At 39.4% G+C, this 21,660-nt stretch overlaps 1 protein-coding gene across 1 annotated transcript in view; it reads left to right on the plus strand.

The window, feature by feature from the left end:
• pdcd2 (programmed cell death 2) overlaps positions 1–20,042 on the plus strand; it is a 59,968-nt gene extending 39,926 nt beyond the window's left edge. The window contains exons 5-8 of the mRNA XM_034187559.1: positions 12,465–12,614; positions 13,529–13,629; positions 15,416–15,529; positions 19,799–20,042. Coding sequence (XP_034043450.1) covers positions 12,465–12,614; positions 13,529–13,629; positions 15,416–15,529; positions 19,799–19,972 — 539 coding nt within the window. The 3' untranslated portion in view covers positions 19,973–20,042. The remainder of the gene's footprint in view (positions 1–12,464; positions 12,615–13,528; positions 13,630–15,415; positions 15,530–19,798) is intronic.
• The last annotated feature ends 1,618 nt before the right edge of the window (positions 20,043–21,660 follow it).

The raw sequence follows: 21,660 nt of genomic DNA on the forward strand, positions 1-21,660 counted from the left end.
TGAATGTGGCATGTCTGAAAGAGGTCAAACTCGAAAACAGTCGGGTGTTGTTCTTCCCGGACCTGTCACCAAAAGTCCATAAACAACGAAAACATTTTGATGGTGTTAAACTACGACTGAGAGACTTGAATATAGACTATGGATTCATATTTCCTGCGCGACTGCGGATCTGGCACGAGGACACCTGGCACTTCTTTGATTCTCCTGCTAACGCTGAGAAACTCATCGATAAGCTGGAGCGCTGCAATCCGCAAGACACCCGACGTGAATCTTCTGAGGAACAAGGGTAATATAATAGCTCGGATTGACAGTCCAGATTGTCAACAATAACCTGCTGTTGTGTAGCTGCTGTGGCATTGCAATGTTTGTAAGAGACAACAACAATATGGTCTAGGCTACTGTGGACTGGGAAATATTTTCTTTTTGGTCACAAAAGAATATTTTTCATTTTCTTTTTAATTATTTGGGTGGAGTTTATATCCAAGGTACTATTTTGTTGTTGATTGTTTATTTTTCTCCATTGCGACGTTTGGTTGCTCACTGCTCCCTTTATAGGATCAGGTTGGAGCCTGGCTGGGACGCTGGTTGGGGGGGGGTTGTGCGTTTTTGTCCGCACGGGGTTGGTGTTTGGCCTTGTTGGGGATAGGCCTGTGTTTGGTGTGTTCTATGTTTGTTTTGAAGGCACAATATTGGTAATATTTTATGTTCTGATTATAGAGACGACAGTGGTAATGTTTAATTTACAGATGGTATCATGAAGATGAAACAAGTAACATCCAGATTGAAACAACTAAAAACACAGATAGCCTTTCTTCAGGAAACTCATTTACTCTCATCTGAACTTATACCATTAAAAATTGATGGCCAGGGCAGATCATAGCAGCCTCATATTCGTCTCATGCAAGAGGGGTAGCAATATTAATTCACTCTTCTGTTCCATTAAAAATTCACAATACCATATTAGACTCAGTGGGCAGATACTGTGTTGTACAGGGTTCATTATCTGGTCAGGATACTAATTTGGATTGTGTTTATGGGCCAAACAATGATGATGCCTCTTTCTATGACAATTTATTTCGAACCTTATCATCACTATATGGTGACTTCTGCCTAGCAGGGGACTTCAATTGTACTCTGGATCCAGCTCTTGACAAATCCTCAGGTAGCGATGTCACGCACATTCAAAGTAGGAAAGCAATTCAATACCACATAAATAAGTTTGGTCTATGCGACATTTGGAGATACAATAACTCATCTAGACGTGAATACTCCTGCTACTCTGCTACTCATAATTCATACTCTCGTATTGATTATTTCCTTCTCTCTAAATCCCTTATAGAAAATGTGAATGGCTGTGAGTACAAAAGTATTGTCATTTCAGATCTTGCGCCACTGTTGCTCTCCTATACTGTCACTAGAGCTTGCAAAGGACCCTCAGTGTGGTGATTAAGCCCACGATGGATCCATGATAATGAGTTTTTGACATTTCTTGAGGAAAATATTGATATCTACTTTAAAATGAACACCAACCAGACATCAGCGTCAGTTAGGTGGGAGGCGTTCAAAGCCTTTATCAGGGGACAAATGATCAGCTATACAAGCAGTATCTCAAATAAACAACATATAAAGCTGATAGAGTTGGAAAAAGACATCAAAGAATTAGAAGAAGAAATTAATATTCTCAATACGAAGGGGACCAAACAAAAACTGGACATTCTTAGAGCTCAGTATAATGAATTGTCAGCAAATAAGGCAGCGTCTAGTCTAATGAAACTAAAACAGACATTCTACGACCAAGGGGAAAAAGCAGGGAAGCTACTGGCTTGGTGTATAAAATCATTACAGAATGAAAGAGCAGTCTTTGAACTTGAGTCTGAACTAGGGAATCCAATTACTAATCTACAAGATATCAATAAAAAATTTCAGGCATTCTATTCAAAACTATATACATCAGAAACTAAAGCAACTCCTCACTCACTTGACAACTTTTTTAAACCAAATAGACATACCTAGGCTGGATGACAATGCTCAAAAAGAACTTAATCTCCCAATATCCCTGTCTGAGCTATCAGAGGCCATTGATAGTATGAAAGGAGGGAAAACACCAGGGCCTGATGGCATTCCTATTGACATTTATAAAACATTTAAAGGTATGCTACTTACTTCCTTATTAGATATGTGTGAGGAATCATTAGAGAAAGGTGAATTACCCTCAACGCTAAAGACTGCACTTATAACCTTAATATTAAAACCTGGCAAACCTTCTACAAAATGTGAGTCATATCGCCCAATATCTTTGATCAATAATGATACCAAAATAATAGCCAAAGTTCTTGCACGCCGACTAGAGAAGCATTTGCCATCTATTGTTGAGCCAGATCAAAATGGTTTTATATTGGGCAGACAAGGTTTCCACAATATCCGTAGGGTATTAAATATTATACATGCTAAAAAGGAAACACCTGACATGGCCATGATAGGTCTAGATGCTTTAAAGGCCTTTGATATGGTGGAACACATATTTATTTGAAGTTCTTCAACATTTTGGTATAAGCAGTTATTTCCTTAATTGGATTAAGATCTTGTACTATGACTCAAGGGCATCAGTATTGACAAACCACATAGTGTCAAAACAGTTTCCTCTCTCCAGAGGCACAAGATAAGGATGTCCATTATCACCTCTTCTTTTTGTATTAGCTATAGAACCCTTGGCTATTACAATCAGAAACAACCTTGAGATAACCGGTATTAACAAAAATGATATTGAGAATAAAATAGCACTCTTTGCTGATGATGTGGTTGTCTTTCTGACCAACCTGAAGCAATCTGTACCTGCCCTATTGAAATGTATAGAAATATTTGGGAGTTTTTCTGGCTATAAAATTAATGCAACAAAATCTACAATTATGTTCCTGAAAAGCTCAAAAAGAATAACTCCACCGCCCCTTCAAGAATGTCCAGGATAGTTTCACGTATCTGGGTGTTAAAATTACACCAACAATGGAATCATTGGTACCCACTAATTATGACCCCATAGTTGAATCTGTGATGTGCTCTATAAACAGATGGAAATCTCTGCCACTGTCCATGATTGGACGTATTAATGTTCTGAAAATGAATATTCTTCCTAAGCTCCTTTACCTCTTTCAAACCATTCCACTTGCTCCTCCTACTAACTTTTTTGCCAAAATGAAGCAGATCTTTTGTCATTTCATTTGGAATGATAGACGCCCCAGGTTACGCATGACTCTGTTGTATTTACCATATGATAGGGGTAGGTTAAAAGTCCCTTTTGTCCAAGGATACTATTGGGCTGCACAGTTGAGAGCGGCTTCATACTGGTTTGACACTACATCATTCCCTAACTGGGTGAGGATTGAGGAGAAGACAACCTCCAAAATCCCTCTTAAGTTATATCTCCATTCAGCTAACCTTTCTATTTTGAAAAAACGAAACTTAAATCCTTTTGTTAGGAATACAGTGATCGTCTGGTATGAGGTTTTGAACTACTTAAAAGAAAATGCTGCTTTATCCCAATTTACTCCCATTTGGGGAAATAGAAATTTCACACCAGGTACAAACGATCTTGGCTTTAAGATATGGGCTAATAAGGGTATCAACAAAATATCAGATCTTTATGACAGAGAAGTCCTTTTAAGTTTTACTGATGTCAAGCAAAGATTTAACATTGATGCCAAACATTTTTTCAAATACTTGCAAATTAGACATTTCATAAAACAAACTCAAAACTCCTTAAGCCTACCCTCCCTGAACACTATTGAAACGATAGCTGTGAACTATTGTGGTAGACCTGGACTCATCTCTCGATTCTATCACAGTATCATTGCAAAATCAATAGAATCCTCAGATGATAAAAGACATGCCTGGTGTCTAGATCTTAAAGAAGAAATAACTGATGAAGAATGGAAGCATGCATCCTTACAAAGCCAAGTTCAAACGATAAATACACGGTTTAAATTACTTCAGTACAAATGGCTGATGAGAACATATATCACTCCAGTAGTACAACATAGTATTGATCCTAACACACCTGATCTATGTGTTAAATGTGGTACACATAAAGGGACTCTATTTCATTGTCTTTGGGAGTGTTCCATTATCCAAGAATTTTGGAAGGAGATAATTACGACTTTGTCTAAGATTACTGATACACATCTTCCACTATGCCCTTAGCTCTGTATACTGGGACTTGAAGCAAAACATAAAATTGCTCTGTCATGGAGATCTATGTATAGGCCAAGTAAGCAAATGTGGGCTGAAGCACTCTCACACTGTATAGCCATGGAAAAACTGACATACTTGATCAAGGGGAACTATAACAGATTTGTTAAGATCTGGGATTCGTTTATGGAGTTTTTGGAGGGAGGGGGTTTGTCTGAAATTGTATAACCCATTCTTTTTTTTTTTTTGCTCATGTTATTCTTTTTACTTTCTTCACTAATGTTAATTTCCAGATTTTATATTTACTTGCTGTTGTCCCTGATGACTGTCTGTTAACATGCCTTCTTTTGTTCTTTTGTTCGTGTTGCTTTGTTTGTGTATGTGCTTGTTTGTTAATTAAAAAGAAAAAAATCAATAAAGATTTGTCAAAAAAAACAATGCATCTAGAAGGCAAAAGGCGCAAAACACTTTGGAGGTTAAACTCTGGTATGTTAAATGATGCCAGCTTTATGTCAATGATGAAAATAGAGCTAGATTTATATCTCCAGGAAAATGATCATGGGACTGTAAATCCCAGTATGCTATGGCATGCGTTTAAGGCCGTCTTGAGGGGCAAGATAATAAATAGCTTGGTCAGCCTTATCAAAAAAGATAAAAACAATGCAACTGTCAGACCTGGAAGAAAAATTAAAGAATCTTGAACAAATCCATATTACCAATAGAGATCATGCAATTATTAAACAAATAAGACTTATTAAGCAGGATATAGACAAAATACTTAGTGAGGAGGTGGAGAAAAAACTCAGATTTATGAAACAAAGATAATATGAGGCTGGCCCCAAGGCATCAAAGCTGCTAGCCTGGAGACTAAAGAAGCAACAGGCTAAAAATACAATTCATAAGATAAAAGACCCTGTTACAAATAAGATTGTTAAAAATCTAGATGACATACAAAAATCCTTTGAGAAATACTATACATCTCTTTACTCTGATAGGGACCAGGCAGATACGCAATCAATAACCGAGTTTCTAAATTCCCTAGACCTCCCAAATATTGGTACACTAATCAATGAAAAACTAACCCAACCAATAACAAGGGAGGAGATAAATGATGCCATCTCAAGTCTGAATAATAAGTCACCTGGAGTGGATGGATTCCCTCCAGAATGGTACAAAACCATGAAAGAACATTTGGTACCCCTTCTTGACACATGCTTTAATTACATATTAGAGGACCTCCCCCTCCATCTTGGAGAGAGGCATTTATATCGGTCATCCCTAAGGAAGGGAAGGATAGGACAGATTGCAAAGGGTATAGACCAATCAGTGTGTTAAATGCTGACTATAAGTTCTATGCAACAATCTTAACAAAGAGAATGGAAACTGCAGTGTATGATCTAATAGATGAGGACCAAAACGGATTCATTAGAAATAGACAAACACAGGATAATATTAGGAGATCCCTCCATATTATTGAAAATATCAACAAAACACAGTCAAAGGCCATTATTTTAAGTTTAGACACAGAGATGGCCTTTGACTCTGTGGGATGGAACTTTCTTTATTCAGTAATGAAGAGATTTGGCTTTGGGAATAAATTTATCAGTTGTATTCAAGCACTTTATTCCTCCCCTATAGCTAGAATTAAGGTAAATGGCAGTCTTTCAGATCCTATTAGCTTGGAGCGAGGATGTAGACAGGGCTGTCCTGCCAGCCCCAGTCTCTTCAACCTGTTCATTGAGCCTTTGGCCCAGGCCATAAGACAGGAGGTAAAACTAACAGGTATCTCCATTGGAGGAGAGGAATACAAAGTAAGTCTATATGCCAGTGATGTACTTGTTCCATTGTCTGAACCAGCCACTGGCCTACCTATTTTAATGGACATGCTGGAAACATATGGGAAATATTCAGGTTATGTTCTCAACATAAATAAAACAGGTTATGACATTTAATTTTGCTCCCACACAGGAACTTAAAATATACGCTCAACTGGCATTCTACCCAAATTAAATACTTAGGAGCATATTTGACTAAAGATCTGTCTCAGCTATTCCAAAGTAATTATAACAATGTTAGTAAAAAAAAAAAATATGAGGATCTTAAGATAGATGGGAGTCTCCTCCCCCTTGACTTTGGCAATAGAATTAGAACAGTTAAGATGAACATCTTGCCCAGATTACTTTATCTTTTTTTTGTCACTTCCTATAGACATTACGACAAAACAATTCAGAGAATGGAATAGGCACATTTCATTATTTGTATGGAACAATAAGAGGCCAAGGGTGAAGTTTTCCACACTCCAGTTATCAAGGGAGCAGGGGGGCATGGCGCTCCCATCCTTAAAGGATTATTATATATCAGCTCAGCTAAGGCCACTTGTATGTCTATGCAACCCATCTTATAAAGCTAAATGGAAAGACATAGAGACATCTTTAACAGATGTCCCATTACAATCATTAATAGGTTGTATTGACAGGGATAAGGCAAGACCACAGACAGAGAGTGACTGGGTGAACTTATCATTGAAGATATGGTTTGAAATTGTTCAACGCTATCAGCTCCAGAGGGAGGTAAAACTACCCAGTTGGCCTGCTTATGACCCTGACTATAAGCCATCATTGTATGATTTCAGATACAAACAATGGGTTTATCGTGGTATCACATCTCTATGTACAATAGTTACAGACAGAACAGCTCATAGTTTTGAACATTTATGTAAGGTCTATGGGTTGAGGAGACAGGATTTTTACAGATACTTACAAATCTCTGATTATTTCTGTAAAGAGGTTAGGGACTCTGACCAGAAAGAATGGTCTGAAGTTGTTCAGTTATTTGTTGATGCATATAACTGCAGGAGCAGTAAAGGACTGATAAGTAAACTGTACCATGCTGTCACATCTCTTTAGAAGGACTCCACAGAATATGTGAAGCAATGCTGGGAAAAAGAACTGGACATTATAATAACAAAGGACATATGGGTGAACGCTTGGATAACACAGTCAACTACTACTAATTCATTGGGGTGGAGAGACTTTTGCTGGAAGAATCTGATTCACTTCTTTATAACCCCTAAGCAAAAAAGCAAACAAACAGACACTCAGCTGGGATGCTGGAGAGAATGTGGAGAAAACATGGCGGACCATGCCCACATATTTTGGTTGTGCCCCCCCATCCAGACTTACTGGAGGGAGGTGACAGAAGTTATTGTTAAGGTTTTGGGTTTTAGTGTGGATGCAACATTTCTTTATCTGTATTTAGGTAATTTTTCTGAGGAATTGGACAAAGATGATGAGTATCTCCTAAAAAATTCTGATGGCTGCAGGGAAGAAGGCAATCACTAAATATTGGCTTCAGAAAGACACCCCTACTGTGGGCACATTTGTTGGCATTGTAAAACATTTACACCTACTCGAGCAGATGACCTATTCCTTACAGCTACAAAAAGAAATTGGAGAGAGAGGGTGGGGAAAATGGTCCGTTTACATGAATGACAGAATCAACAACATAGGTTAATCAGTTATGTACTGATCGTGATGTGCATTTACTTAATGACCTCAAGTTTTCATTTGTTTTTGTTTTTTGTTTTGTTTTGTTTTTCCTCTCTGTTTTTCTCAGTGTTCTTATTGTGACAAAAATACCATAAATAAAAAGTTACCAAAAAAAAAAAAGTCTGGCAGCACCATTTTGAACCCGTTGGAGACCCCTAATGCTGGACTGTGGTAAACCAGAAAATAGAACATAGAACATTGCAGTAGTCCAATCTAGAAGAGACAAACGCATGAATCAGGGTCTCAGCATCTGCCATAGACAGGATGGGACGAATCTTTGCTATATTTCGCAGGTGGAAGAAAGCAGTCCTTGTAATATCTCTAATGTGGAGGTCAAAGGATCAAATGTAGGATCAAAATTACCCCAAGGTTCCACACTTTGTCAGTGTGATGTATGACACACGAGCCTAGGCTAAGCGTTAGCTGGTCAAATTGATGCCAATGTCTCACTGGACAAAGAACCATCATTTCAGTCTTAGAGTTTAAAAGTAGGAAGTTGCTAGACATCCACCTTCTCACTGATGCAATGCAATCTTCTAAGGATTTTATGTGCATGAGACATGGCATGTACAACCCCTGGCAAAAATTATGGAATCACCGGCCTCGGAGGATGTTCATTCTGTTGTTTATTTTTGTAGAAAAAAAGCAGATCACAGACATGACACAAAACTAAAGTCATTTCAAATGGCAACTTTCTGGCTTTAAGAAACACTATAAGAAATCAGGAAAAATAATTGTGGCAGTCAGTAATGGTTACTTTTTTAGACCAAGCAGAGGGAAAAAAAATATGGAATCACTCAATTCTGAGGAATAAATTATGGAATCACCCTGTAAATTTTCATCCCCAAAACTAACACCTGCATCAAATCAGATCTGCTCATTAGTCTGCATCTAAAAAGGAGTGATCACACCTTGGAGAGCTGTTGCACCAAGTGGACTGACATGAATCATGGCTCCAACACGAGAGATGTCAATTAAAACAAAGGAGAGGATTATCAAACTCTTAAAAGAGGGTAAATCATCACGCAATGTTGCAAAAGATGTTGGTTGTTCACAGTCAGCTGTGTCTAAACTCTGGACCAAATACAAACAACAAGGGAAGGTTGTTAAAGGCAAACATACTGGTAGACCAAGGAAAACATCAAAGCGTCAAGACAGAAAACTTAAAGCAATATGTCTCATATGGGGCTGCATGTCAGGTAAAGGCACTGGGGGAGATGGCTGTCATTACATCATCAATAAATGCACAGGTTTACGTTGATATTTTAGACACTTTTCTTATCCCATCAATTGAAAGGCTGTTTGGGGATGATGAAATCATTTTTCAAAATGATAATGCATCTTGCCATAGAGCAAAAACTGTGAAAACATTCCTTGCAAAAAGACACATAGGGTCAATGTCATGACCTGCAAATAGTCCGGATCTTAATCCAATTGAAAATCTTTGGTGGAAGTTGAAGAAAATGGTTCATGACAAGGCTCCAACCTGCAAAGCTGATCTGGCAACAGCAATCAGAGAAAGTTGGAGCCAGATTGATGAAGAGTACTGTTTGTCATTCATTAAGTCCATGCCTCAGAGACTGCAAGCTGTTATAAAAGCCAGAGGTGGTGCAACAAAATACTAGTGATGTGTTGGAGCGTTCTTTTGTTTTCATGATTCCATAATTTTTTCCTCAGAATTGAGTGATTCCATATTTTTTTCCCTCTGCTTGGTCTAAAAAAGTAACCGTTACTGACTGCCACAATTTTTTTCCTGATTTCTTATAGTGTTTCTTAAAGCCAGAAAGTTGCCATTTGAAATGACTTTAGTTTTGTGTCATGTCTGTGATCTGCTTTTTTTCTACAAAATTAAACAACTGAATGAACATCCTCCGAGGCCGGTGATTCCATAATTTTTGCCAGGGGTTGTAGCTTCTGTTTTACCTGGTGTGGTTCTGGATCAATCCTCTTTTTGAACTGTTGGAATATTATGAAAGGTAATATGAAAGGTAATCCCAAAATGCCACAATATGTGCCCAAGGGGTGCTATATAAAGGGAGAAAAGCAGGGGGATCAAGACTGACCCCTGTGGAACCCCAAATTTCATGTCACTAAGGTTAGAGGTAGTGTTATTGTACAAAATGATTCTCCAGCCTATCAAGTAGAATATGATGATCCACAGTATCAAACGCAGCACTAAGATCTAACAGCACCAGAACTGTAGTGGTGTCCAAATTCACTGCAAGCAGATCATTCACCACTTTTGTGAGAGCTGCCTCTGTGGAATGATATTTTCTTAAAGCAGACTGCAGTGGCTCAAAAAGATTATTCTCAGTAAGGTGATCCACGAGCTGCCGTGAAACCACCTTTTCCAGAATTTTAGAGCAAAATGATAGATTTGATATAGGCCTATAGTTTTTCAATACACTAGGGTCAAGAAGATTTCTGAAGTAATGGTTTAATCACTGCAGATTTGTAACATTTAGGAACAGATCCAGAGGTTAATGAGAGATTAATAATTTCCAGACCAATAATAGTCAGCCCAAGAGTGGGCCACAGGTCCTTAAACAGTTTTGTTGGTATAGCATCAAATAAGCAGGTTGTGCTTTTTGTAGACGTTACGAGTTTCGTCAGCATGCCTAGTGAGATACAATCAAATTCTGTAAATGTAGGTAATACCTCAGTAATGACGCCCACCTCAATAGTAGGGTGTATTGGCAGGGTTAAGGCATGCTGGGATATGTTTAACCTAATGTTGTCTATTTTCTTCTCAAAGTTATCCAAGAAATCTTGTGCTGTAAAAGGAGAGCGACTTACAGGTGGTTGTCCATGAATAAATGTTGCCACCATGTTGAACAAGAACTATGAGTAATGCTTGTTTTTGTTGATCAAATCAGAGTAATAGGTCCACTTTGTAGCCAGTAATGCATGCTTATAGTCTAAGATAGCATCACGCCACGTGAGGTGGAATACTTCTAATTTTGAACTACGCCATTTCCATTCTTGACCTCTAGCCTTATGCTTGAGGTCACTCAAGTAATCACTGAAAGGTGACTGTGTTTTTTTTGGGGGGGGGGGGGGGGTAATCATGTCGCGTGTAGTTTGGAGCGCTGAGTTTAAACTAGCCACAAGACTGTCTACTGATTGGGCATTTTCCAAACGTGAAGCTAAGGTAGCAGGCAGTCTAGCTTCGAGTTCATTCGTAATTGAGGAGTTCATGCGTTGCCGCAGTGATATACGTATAAGGTTGTTGTTCCACTAAACATGGCAGCGAAACTAAACCAAATAAGTGAGTGATCAGACACCACTGATGCAAGAGGCATGATGTCAATATTTGTGACCGTGTGCGAGAACCAAATTCAGAGCATTTCCATTAATGTGCGTCAAATCCTGAATGTATTGCTGAAATCCTAATGCATCCACAATTTCCATGAATGATTTGCAGAGGAGATCAGAAGGCTTATTTATATTAACCTTAAAGTCACCAATAATCAGAATGTTATCTGCAGTAGTCGACAGATTACAGATGAACACACCAAATTCATCTAAGAATTCAGAGTATGGGCCAGGAGGCCTATATACAGTGACAAAGTAATAAGACTGATTTTTATTCTTCTGACCTTGGCAATACGTAGCATCATAGGCAGAGCGGAGAATCAGATGCTCAAACAAGTTACATTTGTGACCCCCTGTTTTGAAACACAAGGTTCGGTCAGATCGGCACACAGAAATGATCACACAGACTGCATTTTGCTAGAATAAAAAGGCGTATATTTATTCCCCACAAAAGCAGTTACATCAAACACAAGTGGTTGCAGCGCATTTTTCTCTCTTACCGTGACGCCTTTAAGGTGGAGAGCCAACACCTTCAGCAGAGTGCGCCTGTCAACCGGCTGGGCGTTCGTACGTTAACCCGCAGCAGACTCTGTTGAAGCATGGTTCTACTCCCTCTTTTCTAGTGTGTCCGCGAAGGGAGGGTGAGTGGCCAACTCAACCTCCCTGGCGCACATAATTTCTTTAATCAACAGGCATCTGAAAGTTATTTTCTCTATTACAAAGACATAATAAAAGCAGTTCTTCACTCCCAGTTCAGAATGATCCCAGCATGCTTCACTCCCAGTTCAGAATGATCCCAGCATGCTTCACTCCCAGTCGTTAGTGGCTACAAAAACAAAGTCGTGCTATCAGTGTAATAATAACAAGTACATCCAGCTCTTCGCTCCCAGTTCAGACTGACCCCAGAGTGCTAAAACAAAATTAAATTCTTAGGGTTACGTTAAGACAGGTGCAAAACAGCACAATAACATTTATTATACACCCCCCAACAGCTAATAAACTATACCTAGATTTATAAATAAGAGCAACCCCCCGCCTTGCTTCACATCATGAGGGACGTGACTAAATGTGTATACCGGTGGGCAGGCCTCATTTTAGGGGAAGACTGTAGGTTTAAGCCAGTTTTCACATAACCCAATCATATCTAAGTGATCATCCATAATTACATCATTAATCAACAGTGATTAAGAAGAGGCTATGTTGCCATTGATGTACATATGTAAGCTGTTAATAGACATACAGGAAGCTTGTAAATAGGATTGTCAAGGTTTAAGTATTTATCATCGTGATGTCTGAGTTATTGCATATGTGACAAACTGATTACATTTTGCAGTTATTATGTGAACATAAGGTCACCTTTTTGGCATCAGAAAATTATTGTCCATTTCTTTTTTCTTTTTCTTTTTTTTTTATATACAGAGGCATCCTTTAACAATTTATTCCCCTTCCTGTTTCCTGAAACCGAACTGGTCACTGAGCCTGAGGAGGAGCAAACCGATAAAAAGAAGTGTGAGCAAGAGGATGACAGCAGTGTTCAGAGGAGTCTGGATTGTACTGCTTTGGCAGATGGTAAACTTTAAACTATGTCTGACACAGCACTCGCAAGAAGTCATTCACTATATCAGACAAAATAATTAAAGAGACACGAATGTGTTGAGTTAAAAATCTGCATGGAATTAGAAATGACAGAATCAGACATACAACAAAAGTGGCAGCAGTATTTTAAGAAATTACCAATAAATGGGATGAGGTGGTTTCAACCACGGATCACTGGGCTTTCGCACTGGTTTTTGGTGGTCTAAGGTGCAAACCCATTCTGGTAGTAGAGAATATGAATGCGTCAGCTCTGTGTCTTTTCACGCCTCATTTTCAATCAACACACCCACATGAGTGCAAGTTGCATTGTCATTTAGAGGACACGGACACAGGATATAAAAATGACAACTGTGTCGGGTGGAAATTAGCAGTGACACCTACACTGCGCCTTGCACTGGGTGTAAGAGAGGGCTTTAGGACTGCCCCTGGACAAGACACAAGTCCAACACAGGCATCATCCCAATTCAAGGCCATTACTCTCTTACAGCTGGGTGGACTGGGTCAGTGCAGATAAAGTGTCTTGTCCAAGGATGTAGAAGGAGACATGAAGCACGCACCTGAATTCAAACCACAGTCTATATGGTGGTTGTCCAACATCTGTCTGGCAGGGCCAGCTGTGGTGCATTTGGTGAAAGAGCGCTGATTATAGAAGCTCTGATGAAGACAAAGGTGAAGGTCTTTCAGTGGTGCAGAAATAGATGGTGAGGAGAAAACTGGTCAAAATGCTGAGCGCACATAGAGATGAGGAAGAGAAGGATGACTTTCGATAATTGTTTTATTGTCCATCTGAATGAAAAACTGGTGTTTCTGTTATAAGTTATGTTATCCTGTAATATGATAAAACCAAAACATTCAGTCCTTAATCCTGACTTTTGTTGTCTATACAGCACTGAGTGAGACTGAACTGGAGGAGATGGCTACACACGAAACTGAAGACAATGAAATATTCCAACAGTTCAAAAAGAGGATTGATCCAGAACCACACCAGGTAAAACAGAAGCTACAACCCCTGGCAAAAATTATGGAATCACCGGCCTCGGAGGATGTTCATTCAGTTCTTTAATTTTGTAGAAAAAAATCAGATCACAGACATGACACAAAACTGAAGTCATTTCAAATGGCAACTTTCTGGCTTTAAGAAACACTATAAGAAATCAGGAAAAAAAATTGTGGCAGTAAGTAACGGTTACTTTTTTAGACCAAGCAGAGGGAAAAAAATATGGAATCACTCAATTCTGAGGAAAAAATTATGGAATCATGAAAAACAAAAGAACGCTCCAACACATCACTAGTATTTTGTTGCACCACCTCTGGCTTTTATAACAGCTTGCAGTCTCTGAGTCATGGACAAACAGTACTCTTCATCAATCTGGCTCCAACTTCCTCTGATTGCTGTTGCCAGATCAGCTTTGCAGGTTCGAGCCTTGTCATGGACTATTTTCTTCAACTTCCACCAAAGATTTTCAATTGGATTAAGATCCGGGCTATTTGCAGGCCATGACATTGACCCTATGTGTCTTTTTGCAAGGAATGTTTTCACAGTTTTTGCTCTATGGCAAGATGCATTGTCATCTTGAAAAATGATTTCATCATCCCCAAACATCCTTTCAATTGATGGGATAAGAAAAGTGTCCAAAATATCAATGTAAACTTGTGCATTTATTGATGATGTAATGACAACCATCTCCCCAGTGCCTTTACCTGACATGCAGCCCCATATCATCAATGACTGTGGAAATTTACATGTTCTCTTCAGGCAGTCATCTTTAGAAATCTCATTGGAACGGCACCAAACAGAAGTTCCAGCATCATCCATCACCTTGCCCAATGCAGATTTGAGATTCATCACTGAATATGACTTTCATCGTCATCCACAGTCCACGATTGCTTTTCCTTAGCCCATTGTAACCTTGTTTTTTCTGTTTAGGTGTTAATGATGGCTTTCGTTTAGCTTTTCTGTATGTAAATCCCATTTCCTTTAGGCGGTTTCTTACAGTTTGGTCACAGACATTGACTCCAGTTTCCTCCCATTTGTTCCTCATTTCTTTTGTAGTGCATTTTCCATTTTTGAGACATATTGCTTTAAGTTTTCTGTCTTGACGCTTTGATGTCTTCCTTGGTCTACCAGTATGTTTGCCTTTAACAACCTTCCCATGTTGTTTGTATTTGGTCCAGAGTTTAGACAGCTGACTGTGAACAATCAACATCTTTTGCAACATTGCGTGATGATTTAACCTCTTTTAAGAGTTTGATAATCCTCTTCTTTGTTTCAATTGACATCTCTCGTGTTGGAGCCATGATTCATGTCAGTCCACTTGGTGCAACAGCTCTCCAAGGTGTGATCACTCCTTTTTAGATGCAGACTAACGAGCAGATCTGATTTGATGCAGGTGTTAGTTTTGGGGATGAAAATTTACAGGGTGATTCCATAATTTATTCCTCAGAATTGAGTGAGTCCATATTTTTTCCCTCTGCTTGGTCTAAAAAAGTAACCGTTACTGACTGCCACAATTTTTTTTCTTGATTTCTTATAGTGTTTCTTAAAGCCAGAAAGATGCCATTTGAAATGACTTTAGTTTTGTGTCATGTCTGTGATCTGCTTTTTTTCTACAAAATTAAACAACTGAATGAACATCCTCCGAGGCCGGTGATTCCATAATTTTTGCCAGGGGTTGTAAAAAGGCTGTTTACAGAATAAAACACAGTGCTCTTGTTGCTATGCACTGAGCGACATACAAAGATGTTGTTCTTCCACACATTTTTTGTGTTTTTAGGTGGTGCGTTACAGTCGAGGTGGCACTCCTTTGTGGGTCTCTTCTCAGCACATTCCTTCACATCAGGATATCCCACCATGTACCTGTGGAGCCAAGAGAACATTTGAGTTTCAGGTTGGTTGGTTGAATCATATACCGTATTTTCCAGAGTATAAATCAGGGGTAGGCAACCTGTTCCAGAAAGAGCCATGAGGGTGCAGGTTTTCTTTGCAGCCGCTGACTCCACCAGGTGATTTTACTGATTAATATCACTTTGAGCAGATGGAATCAGTGAAATCACCTGGTGGAGTCAGTGGCTGCAAAGAAAACCTGCACCCTCATGGCTCTTTCTGGAACAGGTTGCCTACCCCTGGTATAAATCATGTTTTTTGTTTTTTTTAACTAGTTTGGGAGACTTATGTATATACTGAAAATTCACCTTTACTATTAATAATTGTGATTATAATGGCTATTTATATAGAACTTCCCCCAAAATTAAAGCACTAAACAAAAATAAACTGCAATAACAAAAGAATAAATGCCAGTAATAAAAAATACACTACAAGAGTGTACAAAAATACTACAAAAAATATGGTAACTCTGATTACCTGTGGCCTTGGAATTGAAAAATTCAAAGTTGCACTATTCAGTTTCTCCACCCACAGTCAGAGAAGCCTATAACTCCTTGACTGTTGTCATGTGTGCCTTAGTAGCTTCCCTCACTACTCTCCTTGCACAGTCACTCATATTTTGAGAACTGTATACTCAAGATAGATTGACTGTACAATATCAGGCCGTTTGTATTTCTTAGTGATTGATGTTTGTGAACTCAAGCCCATTTTGATGATACAGTTGTGTTCAAAATAATAACAGTGTGCTTAAAATAGTAAGGACGAGGACTGTTCATTAAAGATTTCCCTGACCAATTTCCGGGTATTGTAGGAGGCTGAAATTGCCCATGTATAATAATACATATCTCTATAGGTCACATGGTAATTTGCAGCCCTGAACTCCTAATGGTTTCTTTTTTACAGGTGCTAAGGTAGAGTAAGGTGTGATAATTGAAATTGAAAACCTTTGTCATTGAACTGATTACAGAACAACAAAATTAGGATTGCAACTCCACTAGGTACTCATAAAATAAATTTAGAGTTACATAATAAAATGCACCAATGTAAAATACACAAGTATAAAGTGCAATGCGACCAGGTAAATGTGCAAGTAAACATATGCAAGAAGGCAGCGTGAAAGGAAGGGGGTTATTGTCAATGATTGTTTAGTGTGGTTATGGCATGTGGGAAAAAGCTTTTTGTGAGTGTAGGGGATTTGCTGCCTGTTGATCCCCTCCTGGTAATTTTATTTGAGGAGCGAACTCCAAGACTCAGAGACTGACAGGACACGGACTTCAAAAACCAGATGTTGTTTTGGAAAGATACCTACACTGAATGACAGAGTCAGCTATGACAGCACTGGCATCTTGGAACAAAATGTCACATGCACCGTTGTGAATAAGAGCCTCGACATTAAGGTTAGCTTGCATTTTAAGGCTGCACTCGTCTTTGGTCCAGCTGCAGGTTGGTGGGGGGAGGCCGAGGGACAGCACTTTATTGACCAGGATGTCTGAGATAATGGTGTTAAAAGCGGAGCAATAATCCACAAAGCGCGTCCTGACATAGCTGTTCCTGCATTCCAGGTGATTCAAAGCTGTATTGAGAGTGATGGATATGGTGTCATCTGTGGATCTGTTTGGCCTGAATGCAAGTTGGTGGTGGTCCAAAGATGGAGGGAGGCTGGCATGAATGTGTTTGCGTGCCAGTCTCTCAGAGTACTTTGTTATGAGGGAGGTGAGAGCCACAGGTCTGTAGTCCGCTAGCCTACTTGAAGATAGTTTCTTTGGGACAGGGTTAATTATTGTTGATTTCAGAGAAGGGGGGACGGAGGCTTGGGCGAGGGATGAGTTGAAGATGGTGGTGAAGACAGGAGAGAGTTCATTGCAGCATGCCCTCAGTATCTTTCCAGGTATCCCATTGGGGCCGGCGGCCTTCCAAGGATTCACCATTTTAAAAACCTGCCTTACCTCGTGCTGTTGGATCGTCAGGGCCGGTTTGTGGGCGACCAGAAGGTGTGGAGTGGAGGAGCTTTTGGTCTCAAAGTGAGCAAAGAAATTATTCATCTCCTCTGCCAGTAGACTCCATTTCTTATAGTTATTGCCTTGATGCTGCTTTTGTAATTGGTGAGATGCTGCAGCCCCTGCCACACGTCTTGGATCATCTGAGACCAAGTCCTCAATTTTGCCTTTATAGGCCATTTAGCAACCTTAATCCCTCTCCTCAGATCAACACTAGTGATGGAGTAAAGATCTTTGTCCCCTGACCTGAATGGAGACAGTTGAATGCAGAATGGTCATCAGGCTCCTTACTTGAGAGGCTGCACACCATCGGAGAAGTTCAGTGAGATGAATGAGACTTATGGGGTGGATGCCCCATCATATGACGTAGTCAAGTACTGGCATTGTAAGTTCAAGTATGGTCGGGCATCAGTGGAAACGGCTCCCATTCCAGAGCAACCACAGTCTACCATTGATGACGATACCATCCGGCTAGTAGACGCATGTCACACCTCTTGGTTTATGTCTCAGTAATTGTGGTATCCATCATCTCTACTCCATGTTGGTCCCAAAAGACCGTGAGCCTGACCTTGCCCGCCAAGGGTTGGGCACGTGCCTCATTTTGAGGTGGTGAGGCATAATGCTTCCATTGGTTTGACTGGGCTTTAGTCTGTGAATCATAGTGATGGACCCATGTTTCATCCTGCATGATTAGTCTGACAAAGAAGTCCTCTTGGTTTTCTTGGCACATGGCCAAAAGGTCCTGGTAGTATATGATTTGTCCCTGCTTCTGGAAAGGTATGAGCAACTGGAGACTCCATCATGGAGACAAATACCGCATGTGCTAATGATCATGGATGATTTATTAACAGAGCCCTCAAACTGATCTTGACATCTTAGGTCAGTTGGCGAATGGTTATGCAGCGATCCTCCAGAATGGTGGCTTCTACTTGTCAAATGGTGTTTTCATCAATGGCGAGCTGTGGTTGCCCGGGAAAAATAAAATAAAAAATGTTAAATTTCTCTGTTTTGCCTCTGAGTGGAGAAGAGACGCTGTGGGACAACGTACGCGTGCTCAGTGATGTGCTCATCCATATATACGTGTTCCACCTGCCAAATAAAGGATTCTGCCAGCGGTGGAGTTAACCATTTTGACCTGTACCATACTATGCAGTACCGACCTGTACTGCTCGATGGAAATGGGGCAGTCAGTATATGCTGGCTAAATAGTCATGGTGTGACAGCTGCATAACGTATTTGACATTTCCAGCGTATTAGACGCGTTTTTCATACATTGGCATATGCTGGCTAAATTGTTGAGGTGTGACAGAGAGCCTTAACAAACTCAAGCATTTACTGTATAAATTAAAAAATGCTTGAAAATTTTGTTTTCCTGTGAATCACTGAACTAATATTTAGTTGTATGACCATTTCTGAGAACTGCTTTGCATCTGTGTTGCATGAAGTCGGCCAGCTTCTGGCGCCTGTGAACTAGGGGTGTGCAGTATATTTATTTTTTATTTATTTAATTTATATAGCACCAAATCACAACAAAGTTGCCTCAAGTCACTTCATACAAGTAAGGTCTAACCTTACCAACCCCTAGAGCAAGCACACAGGCAACAGTGGTAAGGAAAAACTCCCTCTGAGTTGTGTGAACGGACTGGGGTGGAAAACATTGACCTGACCCAGCAACAACAAAAACAAATAATTTTTTTGAGATTTTTTTTTTTGGGGGGGGAAATAGACCTGAAAATGCACCAGAATGCATCTGAGATTTCAAATTTTTCTGGGGGAGGACCCCCAGACACCCCGCCAGGGGCTTAGGGCTTTTTTTCCATGGCCCACTTTCATCACTGGACACCAGAGTCTGATAAATCATACTCATATCATGATGCTTGATCCACTGTGCTTCACTGTCTTCACAGTGTACTGTGGCTTCAATTCAGTTTTGGGGGTCACCTGACAAACTGCAGCCCCTATACCCTAAAAGAACAATCTTGCTGAACACTGTCCGAAATGACCCATTTTACTTTGATTTTCAGAGAAAAATGCACTACAACCAGCATGTACAACATTTGCCCAGCTTTTCATCCTGACAGCTCTTCATGCCTCCAGATGGCTTATGGTGTTGTGTGTGTGTGTGTGTGTGCGTGCGTGTGTGTGTGTTTTAAGCTTTTGTTGACCTTTTTAAACACTGTATTATTTTGAACACAACTGTACTTATACTTGATACTTATGGACTAGACTTTAATTGTAATGTGACAACTGAAATCAAGCTATTTCTGTCTGTCTAGGTGATGCCTCAACTATTAAACAGTCTGTGTGTCGACTCCACCGGTGCTAGTATTGACTGGGGGACGCTGGCTGTCTATACATGTGCCGTTAGCTGTAACCATGAATACCATTACTGTCAGGAGTTCATTTGGAAGCAAGACTTTGGCTCAGATCATCACATCCAGATAAAATAATATCTGCCTGGTGTGTGATCACAGGCAGTGACACGTTGAGTGCATTGTTCGTGAGCTGAAACAAGTTCATTTTAAGAAAGGAACTCAAATTCTGGTTTATACAAGTGTCATACTTTGTCTTAAATTCTGGCTAATTAGAACAATGTGCCAGTGATTGTTTCTCACATATTTCATTATCAGTTTGTAATATGATAAATATTGTTGGTGATAATGATCAGTATACCTGATAAATGCACAAAAATGATTTTGGGTACAGTGTTTTGCACACTTATTTAATTATTTACTTGTTTCACTGGTCCTGTATCATATTTCTAAGCGACTTGTATATGGAGAAAGTGGTGTACAGTAAAACTCGCATATAGTGAATTTTGCCTGCTATAATGGAAATCTGTTGTATGTGTAAAACAGACAAACTCTGTTATAAGTATAAAATGTAACAAAAAAATCTGTCATATGTATGTCATGGATTAGTTACAGCCAGGAGGTACCAAACAATCTACGGGGAATCCTGAATCAGGACCTGCTTCATTTAATGACTTAAACGCCTGCCTTAAATAAGAGCTGGAAATTATGTGCATTAAAAGGATAACATTTAGTCAAGTCACTCTTTTTTTTTTTTTCTCTAAGTCTGCTGAGGAATGGTACCATAAAATCCTAAAGCCTGATTTATGCTTCTCCAGCTCTGTAACTTCTTGGCCATGCAATGACGTTGACATGCGCATTAATCTTTTAGAGTTCTCCGTCGTGCCTTTATGAAATTTGCAACAGGAACAGTGGCTTTTTCTGGATTAATTTTTCTCTCAACGAGCTTCTTTATACAATCATCAACCTCCAAACCAAAGGTAAGGTATACAATTTCCTCCATGAATTGCGGGTCATTTGATTGTCTTTTTCTGACTCCATGTTGTGAAGCTGGTAATATTTGCGGACTGTTCTGCCAAACGTATTTGATCCACGATCGAAATGAAATCAGTGGGCGCTCTGCAAAAACTTTTAAGATATGACAAGAGAGGAAGGAGTGAACATGACAAATCACAGCGTTTTGCAGTATCTGATTTAGAGCGAGGTGAAATTTGATATTCAGACATTTGGCAAATGGGAAATCTAGGGACCATCAAAAAACTATGTAACTACAAAATGTGGAAATTTAACAATGAGCTGTTATTTTGCTTTAATATCTTTTGGTAACTACTTTATTCAGTGCCCAATAAATAAGCATGTGCTGTGTTTCAAACTAGGTTGAAAAACCATACCATTTGATTAAAAAAATTAATTGGAATGTGGAAATATTGGTCTTGGCCTAGAAGATGTTATTCTTCAATGGCAGTGTAATATCTAAATTAGAGCCCTAGTGTGCATTTTATTTGTATTCATAAGTATGGAATGACCTTTTATAACTTTACATTTTAAGGAAACCTCATTTCAATATTGGCAATACTGTATTCCTTTTGGAGGTAATTTTATTTTTAATTTTGCAAAACCTTTTCCAGTTTTCATGACAGGTCTATCAGACCAAGTTGAAGTTCTGTGCCCATGTAGTCACATTTCAGACCCTTTCTTTATGTAAAGGTGTTTTATAATGCAGGCAAATTTGCAACCTGGGCCCAACTTTGTCCACTCACAGCCACGACTGTAAAGATCTCTGCTCTTGGATGTCCCCAGCTTGAGAACATGGTCCGTGTTTGGAA

Source organism: Thalassophryne amazonica, chromosome 2 (genome assembly GCF_902500255.1).
Source record: "Thalassophryne amazonica chromosome 2, fThaAma1.1, whole genome shotgun sequence".
Lineage (NCBI taxonomy): Eukaryota > Metazoa > Chordata > Actinopteri > Batrachoidiformes > Batrachoididae > Thalassophryne > Thalassophryne amazonica.